Genomic DNA, 17582 nt, shown 5'->3' on the forward strand with positions numbered 1-17582 from the left:
CCACGTCACTTAGACAATAAAAACTGTAGCCCAAAACCTGCTAATGCTAACAGGTACAGTATAATCAGGCCCGGCTTTTTACGCACAGGGCTGATGGGCTGCACCCCTTGGCACCAAGCTCCGGAGGGCACCAAACCCTCCGGCACAAACAACAACAAAACGAAATGTTGTCCCCGGAGTGGTGCTGGAGCTGAAGTAGGGTTATCGGTGCTGAAACCTTTTATAATTACTTCCCGGGGGACACAAAACTGGGTGAAGCCCTGGGCACCACAAAGTCTTGATCCGGCCCTGGGTATAATGCTGTGCTCTCTAAGATATGGAAGCAGTACTGCAAATCTAGGTACAGTGGTGTTATACGTAACTAAGCTCTGGTTGTATAATATACAGCGATATAGAGAGTGAGAGTTGCGTCACTCTGTGATCTCGCCGCAAAGCGGGATGTTGCCTCCTGTAGTTCCAAACATTGGAACTTCCTCGTTGAGATAGAAAGAGAACTTCCGCATTCCATTCTTGCAATGGGAGTCTACGCTAGAGTCGTCACTCTCATAGTTATATCACGCTGGTAATATAGAAGAACTGTTACGAGCATATGACTAACAGCAGCCTAATGCACGGTAGCATACTCTCTGTGTTCATTTAGCTCTGAGTGTAAAAATGGACCTGCCATTTGGGTCAATTTAAAAAGAAAGAAATGATACTCCATGAGTTACATTAGCCTGTGCACACATGTGTCTGTCTGTCTGTCTGTCTGTCTGTCTGTCTGTCTGTCTGTCTGTCTGTCTGTCTGTCTGTCTGTCTGTCTGTCTGTCTGTCTGTCTGTCTGTCTGTCTGTCTGTCTGTCTGTCTGTCTGTCTGTCTGTCTGTCTGTCTGTCTGTCTGTCTGTCTGTCTCACGCTCACACTCACACTCACACTCACAGACACACACACACACACACACACACACACACACACACACACAGTAACAACCTCACGTGATATATCTATGTTAAATGCATTGAAACAGATGTGCAGCACATTCAAACATGCATGTGAACGCACACGCGCACACCCACACACACACACACACACACACACACACACACACACACACACACAATCTTCTGCTTCCTAAGCTCTGCAGTCGAGTTCAAAGGTCAGGGCTGCTGCGACTGATTAATGTGGTAAACATGGCTGACATCTATGACATGCACGCCGATGCATGCGCACGTGAGTGCATGAACTATGTCTATGATCAACGCACTCCGCTTAAGTGGCAAGCACTCTACATATTTATCTACTTAGTGTATGTGTATGCAGTGTGTATGCAGTGTGCGTGCGTGCGTGCGTGTGTGCGTGTGTGTGTGTGTGTGTGTGTGTGTGTGTGCGTGTGCGTGTGCGTGCGTGTGCGTGTGTGTGTGTGTGTGAGATTGTGTGACAGAGACAGAGACAGAGACAGAGACAGACAGCAGGAGAGACAGAGAGGGACAGAAAGAATATTCTTTTCCATTTCTTGAAAAGTAACAGTTTTGTTACATACAAGGTTTCAACTCTACAGCGACAACATGGATAATCTAAGTTCCGCCCAGCATTATGTTGCCTGCGGTCCGCAGCACCGCCATCACACAGAGTGCTCTCGTCCATGACAGTGTCTCTCTCTTAAGTCCTATGGGTACAGTAAACTCCCCGGGATAAGTCGTCACCAAGCATTGAGTTATTCTAATTCTCTGGTCAAAGGGTCACGCACGCTGAGCTCTCTATGCTGTATGCCGGCTGCACAACTGTAAACAACAACCAAATCCAGGGCGCCTGGTTTCATTGCTAATGAGACACGGAATCCGGTGTTGGCTTTGTTTTTTTTCCCACTTAGGTTACACATAAACACTGATACCAGCTGTTCACAATCTGTGGGCCGGGGTGGGCACTGGTGGACTACAAGGATATTGCAAGTGGGGGCTCCCCAACTAATAGGCAAAACACTAAGTTTTTATTACACAATCAATTGATTGGTCGATCGATTAACTGACCACTTAAAACACGACAGCCGCATTGGCTGCCGTGTTAAGTGGTCAGGTGGGTGGGCCCGCGAACACTCTTGCGGCTTTTCAAGTGGGGCCCTGATCCAGAAAAGGGCTGGAAAACACTGGCGTACACAAAGACATTTATGGCTTTATGGAGACGAGTAGCCACTGCCGCCCAGAAGTCCAGAAGGCAATCTCCATTGGCCAGGGGGCTCTTTTGGCTGAGCAGTAGTAGTCACTCCCCCTAGCACCCCCCAGCATTACTCATTCCTTGTATCACTTCTTGTTGCCTGTTGTCGATAGATGCTAGTTATACACTATGTTACTTTCTTGTTCACTTGCTATTTATTTACTATATCATTGCCGTTACTTGATCATACTACAGCGTCACACAACAGCATCGAAATCCTGAAAAGTATTATGATGTTTCCACCCGACAGAGACGATTTATTTAGACTTATCTGTTTGCTTATCCACAAATGCTAATATTATTTACTGCAGATAGTATGTTGTTTCAGGTTAGATTCTTCCTGGTATCCTAGTTGCTTTATAGCACTTGATTGTTTTCTTTGCACTCTATTCACAGATTTACCCTGTTGTCTGTAGACTAGGGGGTTCGTGCCATTTACACTGATCTTTCACTTTGTAAGTCAACAGCATCCACTATATGCCAAACTTGTTAACTGGTTTCCGATGAGTGAGAATGGGGTTTGAATCCAGGTAGTGATTTACAACAACAGTTCTAAACCCCCAGGGGTCCTTGAGGAGCCAAGGGGTCCCCAGCTTATATAGTTTAACCACTTTTAACACTTGTTCTTTAACATACACTGCACTATTATATAATTATTATAGTTTTTCATTATTTCCTTACAGGGTGTATGGTTGCCAGTGTTGAAAACACATTAAAAAGCTAGGATGTATAGTTGAGCTCCTTTAAACCCCTAAAAATATCAGTCTACACTACACAGACCATGAGTGGCCACTGGGTGGCACTGTTTTGCTGTGGTGCTGGGTGCCCTCCATGAACATTACTACTACTGCACTTCAGATGGTATACAGGTTCTTTACTGTAACTACATTGTCCTGATATAGCATAATATATAATGAACTATTATTTAGGATTCCAAAATAACCTAGATAGGCCTATCTGATATTATGACTCATCCGATGTTGAAATCCAGCCTGGCACATTAAACATTATACAGAGTTACATTTCTAAATACTAATATACTATTTACAGAATTATACGGTTCCGTCTCAATAGGAAAATACTGTATACAGTATATTACATCTTCTATCATTATGTTACAGTATATGTTGGCTGTTCAAAAACAGCAGATGTACAAGGCGTTGTGAGCTTGTAGATCGGCTATTTTTGGCAAAGAGGTTTGGTGTAGGGGGAAAAAAGAGCAGATCAAGTACAAGTTTTCTATATTGAGGGTTTAAGTGGTTAACTGTCTGAAGATACACATTAACGTGAATCCAACACTGATGATAGTGCTGTCAGGTCTATGAAGCCATCTATGAAATCTATGACAAAGTTTAATCTGCAACACAATTGTATAGCCTACAATATGTAGTGGGGGGTCCCTGCTTCATCTCTCTTTCAGCTAAGGGGTCCTTGGCCTGAAAAACGTTGAAGACCCCTGGAACAGAGGGTTTTTAAGTGGTTAGATAGATCCTCCATCCAGGGCCTTACCTCATGGTGTAGAGCAGGGTGCCGTCGTCCTTCAGCCTCAGCAGCTTGTTGGGCGTGGTCATGTTGTGGGCGATGGACTTCTTGCCGTTGAGGAAGAACGTGTCCGGCGTCCAGATGTTGCTGGCCAGCATGTTGTTGAGCGGCAGCATCTCCATGGGGCCCTTGAAGCACAGCCGCTCGTCCTTCCAGCTCTGGCGGAAGAACACGTCGATGGTGTACTCCTGAAGGAGGGACAGGAGGGGTGTGAATAGGTTAGGCGGGCATAAACCTCCTATCTCCATATTCTAACTTTTTGTGTATTTTCTCACTCCCCAAAAGGCATATTGTGACTTAGTGACCAAACGTCAACATGTGTCCTGAAGGGGGGGGGGGGGGACATTACAGCAATGTCCAGTTCTCAGCGTTTTTGACAGTCCGACAAAAAAAAGTCAGCTTGGAGTCAACTCAGTGCCGTCCGAGTTATGTACGGATAGGCACAGAATCGTAAATCATGTATTCCCCAAAAGTCATAGTGACTTTTTTGCCCACCCTTCACGTCACATGTTGACGTTTGGTCAAAATTGTCCCAAAAAGTCAAAACATACCTTTTGGGAGAACGCCATACTTGATAAAACTACAGCGTCACACAAAAGCATCAAAAGCAGCAGATCTACAAGCTCGAAACGCGTCGCTTAGCGTCGCTTTGGACAAATGAGGTTTCCACCCCACAGAGAAGATTTGTATAACTAGAAGTATAGTCCTGAAGGAACAGGAGGGGGGTTTAGGTTAGGTTTATTGGGCTGCTTCCAAATGCTTCCTTCACAGGTGTTACCAATGATACTAATTAAGGCTCTATATCCACTCAAGTCAAACAGAGTCAGGGTGCTGATAATTGTGCATGTTGGCTCACACTAGAAAGACTCTACTCTGCTACACTCTTCCAATAAGTTACCAGAAATCTACATTTCTAGAGTCTATTTGAAAAAGCTTTATAGCTATCTAGACAGGGTCTACAGTGTTGTAGACCACAGATAAATCCTCAGTGTCAATTTAACTCTGACAGGGTCTGCATGTTTTACACCCTAAGTTAAATTTTTTAAAGTGTATAATAGAGGAAAAATAAATAGGATATATATTGGACAGTCTTGTATGCACTTTATATCAGAACATTTGTGCTGGCCATTCCATCCTTCTGTGCAGCTTTTCTGAACAGCCTAGATTGGATTCGATCTTTCTGATGCGCTGATGCAGAAATCCATCCCACGCGTTCGTCTCCACGCGCAAATACCATATCGACTGGCTCCGAGCTAAGAAATGAAGGAGCCAATGGCAACGCAAATGCAATGCTGAACCCCTTAGACTAATGACACTGTTAGTGGACTGGCCGACAAGCTTTTATGAGCCACAGAGTGGTCAGCTGCTAACACCACATCCCATCAATCAATCACATTTGTAACCTTTTCAAGGGAATTATGAGCCATGTATTAGTGGCGCTGGCTGTTGCTGTCAAAGTGTGGCATGTGTCATATATCATTTTGCCAAACGTAATGACAGAAGATGTAATGTGTTTTCCTATTGGGACGGAACCGTATAATCCTGTAAAGTGCAATGGATTAATAAGACAGTGAATGATTTATAACAAACACAGTCGGGTAATTTTGCCAGCCGTGTTCATTGAAATTCGGATGATTAAAGCCTAGAAAAGTCGCCCACACTGAATTTTCTAAAGTTGCCAATTAGAGTGCTACAGCCGTGGTGTAATTTTGTAGGCCAAGCCAGATGTTCCCACTGCAGATTTCCAATGAAATCTTTAGGAGTTAAGTGTTAGGGGTTATATGTGTCTTGCTGGACGGGGTCATACCTATGTTCCCCCACTAAGGTTATGGTTAGGCGGGACGCAAACCCGAGACCCTCTGTTTCCCAGGACAAGGGTTCCCAAACTTTTCATGCCGTGACCCCCCAAAATAATCATTAGAACAGGAGACCCCCAAATCCTGACAAGCACTTGGAATTGTAGGAGTTGAGGCATTACATTTTAGTTTGACTCGGTTCCACAGATAAATATTGTGAAAATAGCCGAACTACGTACAAGTTGTGAGCTTGTAGATCGGCTATTTTCACACTATTTGCCTCTTTCTTAGGTAATATTTTACAATTTGGCCAAAGTTTTAAATTTTTTATAGTATAGTTTGTTGGTTACTTTTGATGTAGTAATGGTCTTATCATGATTAAAAAGGTATTAAAAAGGTCTTAAAAGTCCTTAAATTGTCACTTTAGAAATGTGCAGATACCCTGCATGCACTACCGTATGTTAGTTTGTTTTCCGTTGAGTGAGAAAATAATGTTGAGTGAGAAAACACATTACGACTACAAACTGTAGCACTCTATTCCCATCCCAGTGAAAGAGCAAGTGATGCTCTCTCTGTCTCTCTCTCTCTCTCTCTCAATCTCTTTTTATGGCTGTCTAGTATTACAACATCGAATCATTCTTTCAATCTGTTGACAGTGAAGACAAGTGGAAATTGTGTTCTTGTCAAAATGTTGTTTTAAAATGATCTTTTAACAAACAAACCCCAGATATCCCCAGCCCTGAGCCTTCGTGTTATTCACTGCTGTTGAACTCACCATCTCTGTGTCCGACACTGGCCCAAAACTTGTGACAAAGATGTTTGTCTTGATCTCCGTGACGTTCTCTGCAGAAGTAACAGGAACGGAGAGAAAACAAAATATTTGTGAACAGAGTGAATGATTTTTTTTAAATGTATTTATAATCTAGAGTAGCCAATTCTTTTTTACCCCCTTTTTCTCCCCAATTTAGTCGTTATGCCAATTGATTCCTCCCCACACACATTTCTGTGTTGTCACTGCTGTCGTATCCTACTGACTCACTTGCCAGTGAGGAGCCCCCACCGGGAGGACGTAGAGGATTCGTCCTACTCCTCCCGACTCCCCAATGACAGGTGCCGCCCCAGCCCGTAGGAGTACGTGCAATGACCAATATCACCCTCCCTGCCCGGCTTCCCTGCCCCGAACACGAGCCAATTGTGTTCGTATGGACGCTCGACAAAGCCGGGATGCACCACGGTGGATTCGAACCCACAACCTCCGTGGTGGCGGGCAGTGACTTTACCACTGCGCCGTCCAAACGCCTGGAATGAAGAATTTCTACACTTGCAAAAAGCTGTGGGGCCAACGACAGGGAATTACTACGTGTTCATGTCACACCTTGCAATTCCAATTTGTTTGCCATGCGTGTACAGTATGTCTGAAAGACAATATTTGTATTTATTCATGCTGTCATTCCCACCAGCAATGTCACAAAATCACCTGCCACCCTCATGCACGGCGGAGCAGCGAGCGCCACTGACTGGCGAATGACAAGCTCGAGTGTTTTTTCCCGTATGTATTTATAGACTTCTTGTCAAGAGGTAGCAACGGTTACCAGGATGAGGCGAGCACACTTTAGCCATGACACATCAGGCATTTACTCTGACAAAACAGGGCCCATTCCCTCCTCATTACGGGGAGAAAGTATACTGAAGTGAAAAACGCAGTGGAGAGAGAAAAAAATGTTCATGGCCGCAAATAAAAGTGGCAACATCAAAGTGATTGGACAAGGCGGTGTATGGAGGTGGAAAATTACCCACAGAGAGAGAGATGGGGGGGGGGGGGGTTGAGGGGGGGGGTGGAGGAGGGGGAGAGAAAGGTGGGTGATGGTGAAGAAAATCAAACAGGGAAAAAAGAAAGCATTCTTTTCAATAGCTTCTTTCAAAAATGCAAGTCTCTCCGTCTCTGAATGGAAAAGTGCCGGGCTCTCAAGGTTGACAGTCAGAGAGCACACTGTGAAAGACATCTTCCCCGTACATGGCGTTAAGGTTTTGCACTGAGAGGAGAGGGCTCCATCGATTTACCGATTCTTTCCACGGCAGCGCACAAGAAACGGATGAACCCATCAGTTGTTGCAGGGGAGACAGCGGGCCCCGACACGTGTACGCCCGCCTCACAGTCACAGTTGACATGGAATGCATCTCGCGCTCGGTTTTCCGCAGCTTGTATCTGTCAAGAATTTGACCATTACCCGCCAATCAACGCGTGAAATCGCTGGAGTAAAAGTGGGAGTTTCCGCGCGGTTGTGCAATGGGTTCTGGGATGGAAGGTTAAGGGGGCGTGCCGGAAGCGCTGGCATTATAGCTTTTAAAATGTCAAAACGTTAAACCCATTTACCTGAATTTTCAGAAAAACGTATGTTGCTATATATATATATAGCTGGAATCAAAAATTCCCGGTTTTAATGGGTCAAAGATAGAATGCACCAAAAGAAATATAGATACAACGTTAACTATAGTTATAAAAGCCGTTCTAACTTGAGTGGACGGCAGATATTGCTGGGCGATATGACTTCAAATCAATATCACGATTATTTCAAACTTTTGCCTCGATTACGATTAAAGAACGATTATTTTATAAATAAAATAAAGAAGTGAAAATAGCAGATCTACAAGCTCTGGCTATTTTCATTATTTGTGTATGCCATCGTTGTACAACGAAGTATATCCTAATACAGAATTAAGTGGTTAATCAAAGTTATCAGACTAATCGATTATAAACAATTTATATGAATTGTTTCGTGTTGAGACATTGATATAAGAAATTTAAAAAAAATACTCTATATCGTCTCTGTCGGGATGTTCGATATTTACTTTTTTACCGATATACCAATATTGTCCAACTCCTAATTTCCGATACCGATATCAACTGATACCGATATATGCGGGCTTTTTCATCAAAAGTCAACTAATTGTCAGGTAACAACATCACATAAGGTAATACAATCAAATAGCTATAATATCAATATAATATCTAATAAATCTAATATAATACAGTCAGTCATGTTGTTAGGTTTTCAATAAAGTGAGTCCTGGGACTCACTGGTGGTCATTTGAATGAGTCCCACTAATCTTAGATCCTATTTGACAGTGCAGAAGCATAATTGCTCTGATGCCTATAACATTAACGAGTGCCAACAAGCGTCAGCTGGACACAGACAAACACGGACACAGACAAACACACCTGCCCTCTGCAGTGCTCTAATTTGAAAGTGACTGGAGTCTGTCTCATTTCTCTGCAAAAGCCCTTGAATATGATGGAATATGATTAAGGATTACTGTGATTATGGTACGCTCATATTTCATATCACACACACCATACAGTAAGAACTCCTGTAACTTATTTAAAAATAATACAAAATATGTATTTTTTATTTTTTCAAAAACCGATACCGATATTTTCCGATATACATTTTTATGCATAACGCATATCCCTTTAAGCCATAAAGAGCTAATGTGTGTGCATTCACTATTCACTAAATATGTGTGTATCTATTAGTACATGTGTATATCCAATAGCACATGTGTGTGTATCAACTTTTACTGTTTTATGTTGTTCATATAGACCCTCACAGATAACACATTATTACTTTATGAAAATAGTATAGATTTGTTAGAATTATATCCTTAGAAATACAGTTAACGTGATAAGCATTATCTCTTCGCATGGCAGGCCTCTGGGATATCTCTTGGTAGACACAAATCACTTTTAGTGTTCATGGGCCGACACGGCACAGAGAGAAAATACAGGTAACTCCCCCAGGTATCTGTTGGGGAGTTGTGCATGACAGTCCATAGGTGGTGAGAAAGAGGCCTTTGAAAATACAGTGGTATCTGTTGGGGAGTTGTGCATGACATTCCATAGGTGGTGAGACTGTAAATCAGTTTGGGGCCACCTGCACATCCTGGACGGAGAATCAGAGCCATGAACCAATGAGGAGGCCTAACTCTGAACTCTGGATGTAGAACCAGAGCCATCGACCAATGAGGAGGCGTACATCTAAACTCTATTTGACAATAATGTATAATAAAGCCCCAGGGACAGATAGAAGCACCCACTGGACTTCATGAACTAGAGGGAACCACTTGTTATCGGTTAAGGAGAGTTTGTTGGGGGCCAGAGAATTCTCTGTTAAGTACATTTTTTATATTCAATCTGTATTACTGTTAATTTTCTCTTAATTGATAAATACACTATTACTTTTGACTTTCTGGTTAAATATAATAAATAAATTTCATTTTAAGTCTTGTCTGCTTTTAATTTCACCATACAACGGACGCGCGGAGACGCGTGCCCTGAGGGGAGACCCTGTGGGGTAATAATTTAACTCACTGCATTATTGGTTTGCTGTTTTAGTCGCATCTCCGAACATAACTCATGTCACGTTCATATTAAGATGTCAGGCAGTCGGGAACCTGAACTTGGAACCTGATTTCTTCTCTCTACGCAAGGTCAATGCTGCTACATTCTGTGCATGTGTTTTGTTAAACTTTCTCTGCAGAAGACCGATTTCGTTGTTCCTCTAACCTTGTTGACTTCATTCAGCTCTCAGAACGTCATAATATTGGGAGTTAGAAGCAATTTGTTTACAGCACATACAGGAGTGGTGGATTTACTATGAACTTTGTCTTGATAAAGAACTTGGTTGCCAAGGGAACGAAGCAGGATTGCCACAGGAAGAGGCCTTGTCCACCGGAGTCAAGGATGGACTGACCAAGATTTGGAGTCCAAACAATCCATGCCACCTCGTGTGGAACTGGAATCGGAATGTCAACAACCACTCAATATATCGCCTCGGAGAGTCAGAGAACCTTTTGAACTATCATACGAATAAGTCGCTTTTAGACTATTCCTTTTTTGATTACCTTTTTTCTCTCGTTTTGTGTAAACTTATTCTAAATACAAACCCATAACCATAAAGTCGTTGTATTGTCCTCTTTTTATCTTTTGTTTTTACTGGTTAAATACATATTTTTACACGTTGGATTATTGATTCAAAACATATCCTTCAGTGTCAGCAACATAGCCCACTCAGATTACTCATGATCAGAAAGGTAATTTGATTACTTTCAACTGCCTGTGGATTACTTTGGTTCGTAACAGGTACTGTAGAAGTCAAATCTACTGCGATTTTTAATCCACAGCGTAAATACATTTCCCTGTCGTAAACAGGCCTGTGGGTAATCCCACAAATACTCTCCCATACCCCTTCTCCCCAGTTCACCTGTTTTCTGTTAAAACAAAATCTGAAATCATATTACTGTAATCTCTTTATATGTAGGAACTACATACATTGTAAGGGATGTGCAAACACAGCCAATGAAATTGATTCTGGTTCTAATTCACTGCAGAGCAAAACGCTGAGTGAATTTAACTCTGAGACCCTTAAGCCTAATTTAAGCTTCACTGCACGACAGTGCCTAAGAACGACGAGAATAGCAGACCTACAAGCTCACAACGCGTCGCCTTGTGAGCTTGTAGGTCGGCTATTCTCGGCGCGAGGCACCGTCAGGCACTCGACCAAGTATGAATCGGGGCCTTGCGGGGTCCATTACATTTTTACGTTCTCAGAGTTAAATTGACACTCAGGCATTTTTACTGTCTACTCCCCTCTTCTGAGGGCAATATTACCTCCCAGTCCTGGACGGAGCCTGTTGTCGTAACCATCCAGCAGTCCATCCAGGATCCTGGTGAATACTGTGCTGTTGTCAATGGCAGTCTTCGGAGCCTCCGGCAGGGTCTGGCACAGTCTGAGAGGAGGAGGAGAAGAAGAGGAGAAGAGAAGAAGAACAGGAGAGGAGAGGAGAGGAGAGGAGAGGAGAGGAGAGGAGAGGAGAGGAGAGGAGAGGAGAGGAGAGGACCAAACAGAGCATAGAACAGAACAGAACAGAACAGAAGGGTTCAGCAGCAGTTATGTATACACACAAGGTCAGATGTTAGCCCACATTGTAATCAGGCTGGTTTATGGAGGGATGAGAGATGGGACAGCCCTGTGATAAGTTACACCCCGTTCCGGAATGCTCTGCCAATGACACGGCTGTGTTGTGATTAGTCAGCTCACCGCATTAACGACACAGTGGCTTGATTTATTATTAATCAACACTAGCACTAAAAATACCGGTAGACACGATTACATCTGCGATATGCCATCCAAAGTCTAAATGATTGGCGAGTTTGGCCTGTTAGATGCAGAGTGAAGAAAAAGGACAAATTGGACAATAAAGAGGAGCATATTTTCTCTGGTTTATGAGGAAAAATGAGAGTGAGCCTATCGGAGAGTGACGGGTGACAGAAGGCATGGGAGCGGAGGAGGAGAGCAACACCAGGTTGGCGAGAGAAATCTGGCCTCTGTGAAATTGCAAGTACAACACTTGCGAGGCTTAGTAAGCCACCGGGTCTCAGCAATGTGTGATGTGAAGCCTGTGCGTGATGCCTCAGTGAATGGGTTATTCACAGAATTAATGGGTTATCCACATAATGTGTGAATAACCCATTCACTGAGGCATCACATTGCTGGGACTCAGTGGCTCAGTACCACATTATGGAGATTTTGATGCAGGAACTAATATTCTGTGATGCATAAATGGAGGGCTTTGAGTGTCTCTTCTCATGCCTACTGTTTCACACACTGGTGATTATTACAAATTATATATGTCCACTGATCATTGCTCACTGAAGCATTGATCTAAACAACGGAAACAAAGTTTTCCTATTGTGAATTCACGAAACAAAGGAAAAGTTCTAATTGCAAAGATCTGACGGACTTGAAAATGACACAATCTTGGAGTCGTTTGCAGGCTTTTATGTAAGTGTTCAGATTTGTTCCCTTTTTTCTCTTATCTTTGGATCAAATCCATCAAACCAACCTCTCTTGGCATCCACACGCCAGCAGGAGAGAAATGAGAAGCCGTGCCATAGCTGAAACCCGGGTCACTTTGTAGTTCAGAGCAGCTGCAACACAGACACACAACAGACACACAACACAACACACACACACGCACACACGCACACACACACACACACACACACACACACACACACACACACACACACACACACACACACACATGCGCGCACATTTGTATTACCATACTTGGGAGGACATTAACATTTTAGGATGACATTTTTACAATTCTGTGCCATTTTTACCCTATACCCCCAAAAATAGCAGATCTAAAAGCTCACAATGCGTCAAAGCATGATGCGTTGTGAGCTTGTAGATCTGCTATTTTCGGTGCATGACACCGGTGTGCAACTAAGTATATATATGGAGCATAAATCTAACCCCCAAAACCTAACTTATAAATGCCTAACCCCATCTCTGACCCCAACCTGAATCTTTTCCTAATTGTAAACCTACAGTAACTCTAAAAATATATTTTTTTACCATAAAACAACTACTTCTTCTCAATTTCTACTATACATGTGGGGGCCTCACAAATAGCACACACACACACACACACACACACACACACACACACACACACACACACACACACACACACACACACACACACACACACACACACACACACACACACACACACACACACACACACACATAAAATACACCACACCGGCCATCACATCATCTCCATCCATGTCATCATGTCCATGCTGATGATGATGATGACAATGATGATGAAGATGTTGATGATCATCATCATCAATCATCCTCATCATCATCATCCTCATCCTCATCCTCATCATCATCTTCCTTACAACATGTTGTATTAATCTTGTCTCAGAGGCACAATGAAAGTGCCAGGCTGATAAGCGACCCAGAGTGACACGCAGGAACTCTTTATCTCATTTGCATGTGGAGGCAGCCCATTAATCCGTCCATCAATTGACAGGACAATCAGTGTGCTCAATAAGGCTGCCTGCATGCGGTCTCAAACTCTTACCAGCCCACCACCACACATCAAGTCTCAACTAAGTCAAGTTCATTCACAGAGCACATTATATTATGACAGATGCAGTATATACTCATACAGTTGTGCTTCAAATCCAAATGTTATGAGCATCTTCGTAAAATAATATATAATAATTGTAATAATTAATAAACATCACATTTTAGGTAATACCTTTAAAGAGATTTACAGAGACTACATGATTTGACAAATACATAACAGTTTCCTGCATTTGTGATCGCAGAGCTTCACAACAGACAACCAGCACACATCAGGAATTACCATTCAAACCTGTACCCCCTCCTCAATCGTTGCCCCCCAGACCACGACCCCCCCCCCCCCCCCCCCATAAGAGAAGAAAAAAAGAAAAAAAGAATCTGTAGCCCCCATATAGCTCTGAATTGAAGCACAGCCATAGTAAGAAGAAGAAAATGGGGTTACCTAAATGACGATCCGACGCCATCAGATTCCGATCCCCCTAAAAAGCAACAACGGCCGGAGTGTGTCTTGTCTTTGCACCTTTTTGTTAATTTCAATTGCCCCCCCGATCTCGTGGTGGTTCAGGTCCTCTTATTCTCGATCCAGTCTGGCAAGGCTGCTGTGGTTATTGTTCCCCCCCGAGTCACTGATGTCGACCGTCTGTCTGGCTGCGTTCCTTTCAATGAGTCCACAACATCATGCGACGTATAGAAGAGTCTAGTAGTGTCTACCACCTTTCCGTCTCCAGACTAGCAGCACGTCCCGCTAATGGTTTCTCGGGGTGTTGTTGAGCACAGCAGCAAGCATCAGCAGCACCATCATCCTCTTCATCATCATCATCATCATAGTACACGTCCGTTGCCTTGGCAGCCTGGCTGCGATTTCACCTAAGATTGGTTCACTCTCCTGCATGCACATCTGGCCTGATGCCTGCACTGTGCCGCTGCTGCTTGAAGAGAGAGAGAGAGAGAGAGAGAGAGAGAGAGAGAGAGAGAGAGAGAGAGAGAGAGAGAGAAATCATTGTATCCACTTTGTCCATATATTATACGTTGGCTATTCAAACATAGTAGATCTACAAGCGCACATGCAGCATCGCTTCATGCAGGCTGTGAGCTTGTAGATCTGCTATTTTTGAAAAATCGTGAACATTTTTGCAAACCTTTGAATAGGTAGAGAGAGAGAGAGAGAGAGAGAGAGAGAGAGAGAGAGAGAGAGAGAGAGAGAGAGAGAGAGAGAACACTGCAACAATAATTGTAATAGGTAATCCCGTGGGTCGCAGACAGCGGTGCTCTATACTCTAGCAGCAGGGTAACTCGTGCATAACATGAAGTGAGAGATGCTGCATGGGGGAGAATCGAATTTGCGAAAATCACTTCACCTTGAAGCCCCGGTTGATTAATTAATTAATTGCCTCAATGGAATGAAATCGTGGCGCTGTATGTCTGTAAATAAATAGAGTGATTCTCAAAATGGCTAATATTAGTCCACTGTTGATATATTTAATGTTAATTGTCTAAATGGAAAATGTGTTATGAGGCTAATCTTCTTTATTTTTAAAAGTCACCCAATTAACCATAGTCTTATTTTAGTTTGGCTCTTCCATCTTTTTTAAATAGTTGTTAATATAGCCTATATTTTTTAAAGACCGCACTATAATTGTGTTGCTATTAAAGCGAGTTCTGCTTATTAATTCTTGGAAGAAAAGAAAAAAACATGGTTATCGTTATCCTACAGATTGCCATAAGAGGGTACCCGAGTTCCACATTTCCTATAGACTGTAATTGGTGTCTGATTTAACTCCGCCGTAAATCCCTTTGAAATGTAGGCTATGTGGACGGTTCACAACTCACTCAGCCTCTATACTCCAATAAGGCGGTCGTCGTCACCAGTCGGTGGTCCAGGAGCAGTGTTGCCATGTCCGCCTTTTTATAAGCGACTTTGGGCTTCTTTTTCTGTAAAGTTGCTTGTAAATATTGGTGGTTGCGTATTTCTTTTTGGGGCTTGTTTCTTATTTTGGGCTTGTTTTCATAGACCTAGTTGCGTATTTCTCTCGCAATATCTGGCAACGCTGTCCAGGGTCAACGAGCCTGTTTCAGCACCCTGCCCGGAGCGAACAGCTCCCTGTTTCAGCGCCCGGCCTGCTATGCCTGGAATGGACAGCTCCCCACAAGTTGCAGTGGTGCTGCAGCGTTCATGCTGTATGTGGCCACTGCAACTGCATTATTGACTAATTATTGAACCCATTGGTGTGTGTGTGTGTGTGTGTGTGTGTGTGTGTGTGTGTGTGTGTGTGTGTGCGTGTGCGTGTGCGTGTGTCTCAGAGGTGGAAAAAGTACTCAATTTTTTTACTTGAGTAAAAGTAGCAATATTGCAATGTAGAAATACTCTGTTACAAGTAAAAGTCCGGGATAAAATTGTAAAAGTACAAAAGTATTGGTATCAAAATGTACAAGTACAAGTACCAAAAGTAAAAGTACTCATTATACAGAATGTCCCATTTCAAGTTTTCAAATGTACAACATTCTTTTGAAAATAGCAAATCAGATCTGCAAGCTCACAATGCTTAGCATCGCGTGTGTTTGTGCGTGCAAGCGCGCACAAGCGTGCGTGTACGAGAGTGCCAGTGGCAATGAAGTAAAAATGTACAGCATTTCCAGCAATAATTTATAGAAAGATACATACGAAAGACAAAAGTTATGAAATGGTGTTAGATTCCAGCGTGCTGTTGTTTGTATAACAGGCCTATAATGAGAAGAAACATTATCATCATAACTGTCAGTCACCAACACCAGTGTCACCCCCACTTGTTTGTTTTGCAGGAATGCTGTTGATGGGAACAAGAAGCTGTTCGCTATCTATGACACAGCAATGTAAGCATGCTACACACACACACACACACACACACACACACACACGCACGCACGCACGCACGCACGCACGCACGCACACGCATACACACGCATGCACATTTTTCTGCGTCTTTTCCGCATCTTTTTCTAATTGAAAAGATGCGATTTTAAGCGATCAGCCCGAGGGTGGCCCCAATCAATCAATCAATCAATCAAAACAACTGATTATTGGGCTAATAAACACAATAGTCCCTTTCCCGCGTGACATTGTTAACGTCCCGCGCCATGTTTAGTGTGGTGGGAACGGAGGGGAATTGGGGGATTGGATTGGCGTAGAATCAGTAGTTTTCAACCCTTTTCATATCAAGGTCCATTATTTATTCGGCATTTGAGCCACGGATTCACCATTTGATGAGATTTAGTGAGTCTCAGTCAGACCCAAGACTTTGTCGTTTGATGAGATTTTGTCCACAATTCCATGCTGTATTGATGTTGGTAGGCCTACCATATGAGAGATAACTAACAGGCAAAACGTCAATCCAAAATAACAATTCTTTAATTAAGTAGGCCTAATGCAGATGTTTAACAATGATTTAACTGAGAGCGTATACGGGTCCATTTGGTTTAATTCACACTCTCAAGAGTTAAAGATCTACCTAAATAAGGGTCCATTTGGTTACCAACTCTCCATCATTTAGCTGGGGACCACCTGGAACCCCCCTCAACGGCCACTGGTGGTCCCCGGACCACCAGCCACCTGGACCACCAACGGAGGGAAAGGGGATTGGCTAGAATAGATCAATGGTTCCCAAACGTTTTAGCTCAAGACCCAAAAGAGAAATTAGACGGTACCCAAACTAGAGCAAATAGCCGATCTACAAGTTCACAAGCAACACTTTGCGCGGGGTTGTGAGCTTATAGATCGGCTATTTTTCACTGTTCATTTGTTTTCTAATTTATGGAATTTCCTTGTTTTTGTATACATGAAATTATTTTGAAAAATCATTGATTTTTTTAAATTCATGAACATTTTATTATCATTATTTTGTATGTTTTGAAATTTACGCGTGACCCATAAAAATGTGTCCTTGACCCTCAAATGGGTCCCGGACCACTGGTTGAGAACCACTGGCGTAGGCTATAGATGGTGTTAGGTAGAAGAGTGATGAGGAGCTCTCGTTTCCCATTTGAACAACTGAGTGCCTTCACCGCCACCAGCAGCAGCCCCGCGGACCCCCTGCTCATCAATATGCGGACAGCTCCCGCGAATGGAAGAC

At 43.1% G+C, this 17582-nt stretch overlaps 1 protein-coding gene across 1 annotated transcript in view; it reads right to left on the reverse strand.

The window, feature by feature from the left end:
• The window catches only part of gabra5 (gamma-aminobutyric acid type A receptor subunit alpha5), a gene marked incomplete at its 3' end in the record, with an annotated part of 54624 nt that extends 42114 nt beyond the window's left edge, over window positions 1–12510 (reverse strand). Inside the window, exons 1-4 of the mRNA XM_080422914.1 lie at window positions 12431–12510; window positions 11196–11314; window positions 6303–6370; window positions 3699–3919 (exon numbers count right to left, since the gene is read on the reverse strand). Of these exons, the coding sequence (XP_080279040.1) occupies window positions 3699–3919; window positions 6303–6370; window positions 11196–11314; window positions 12431–12480 (458 nt within the window). The 5' untranslated portion in view covers window positions 12481–12510. The remainder of the gene's footprint in view (window positions 1–3698; window positions 3920–6302; window positions 6371–11195; window positions 11315–12430) is intronic.
• Window positions 12511–17582: the final 5072 nt, after the last annotated feature.

The sequence above is a fragment of the Gymnoscopelus braueri genome (assembly GCF_963280865.1).
Source record: "Gymnoscopelus braueri genome assembly, chromosome: 24".
Classification (NCBI taxonomy): Eukaryota; Metazoa; Chordata; class Actinopteri; order Myctophiformes; family Myctophidae; genus Gymnoscopelus; species Gymnoscopelus braueri.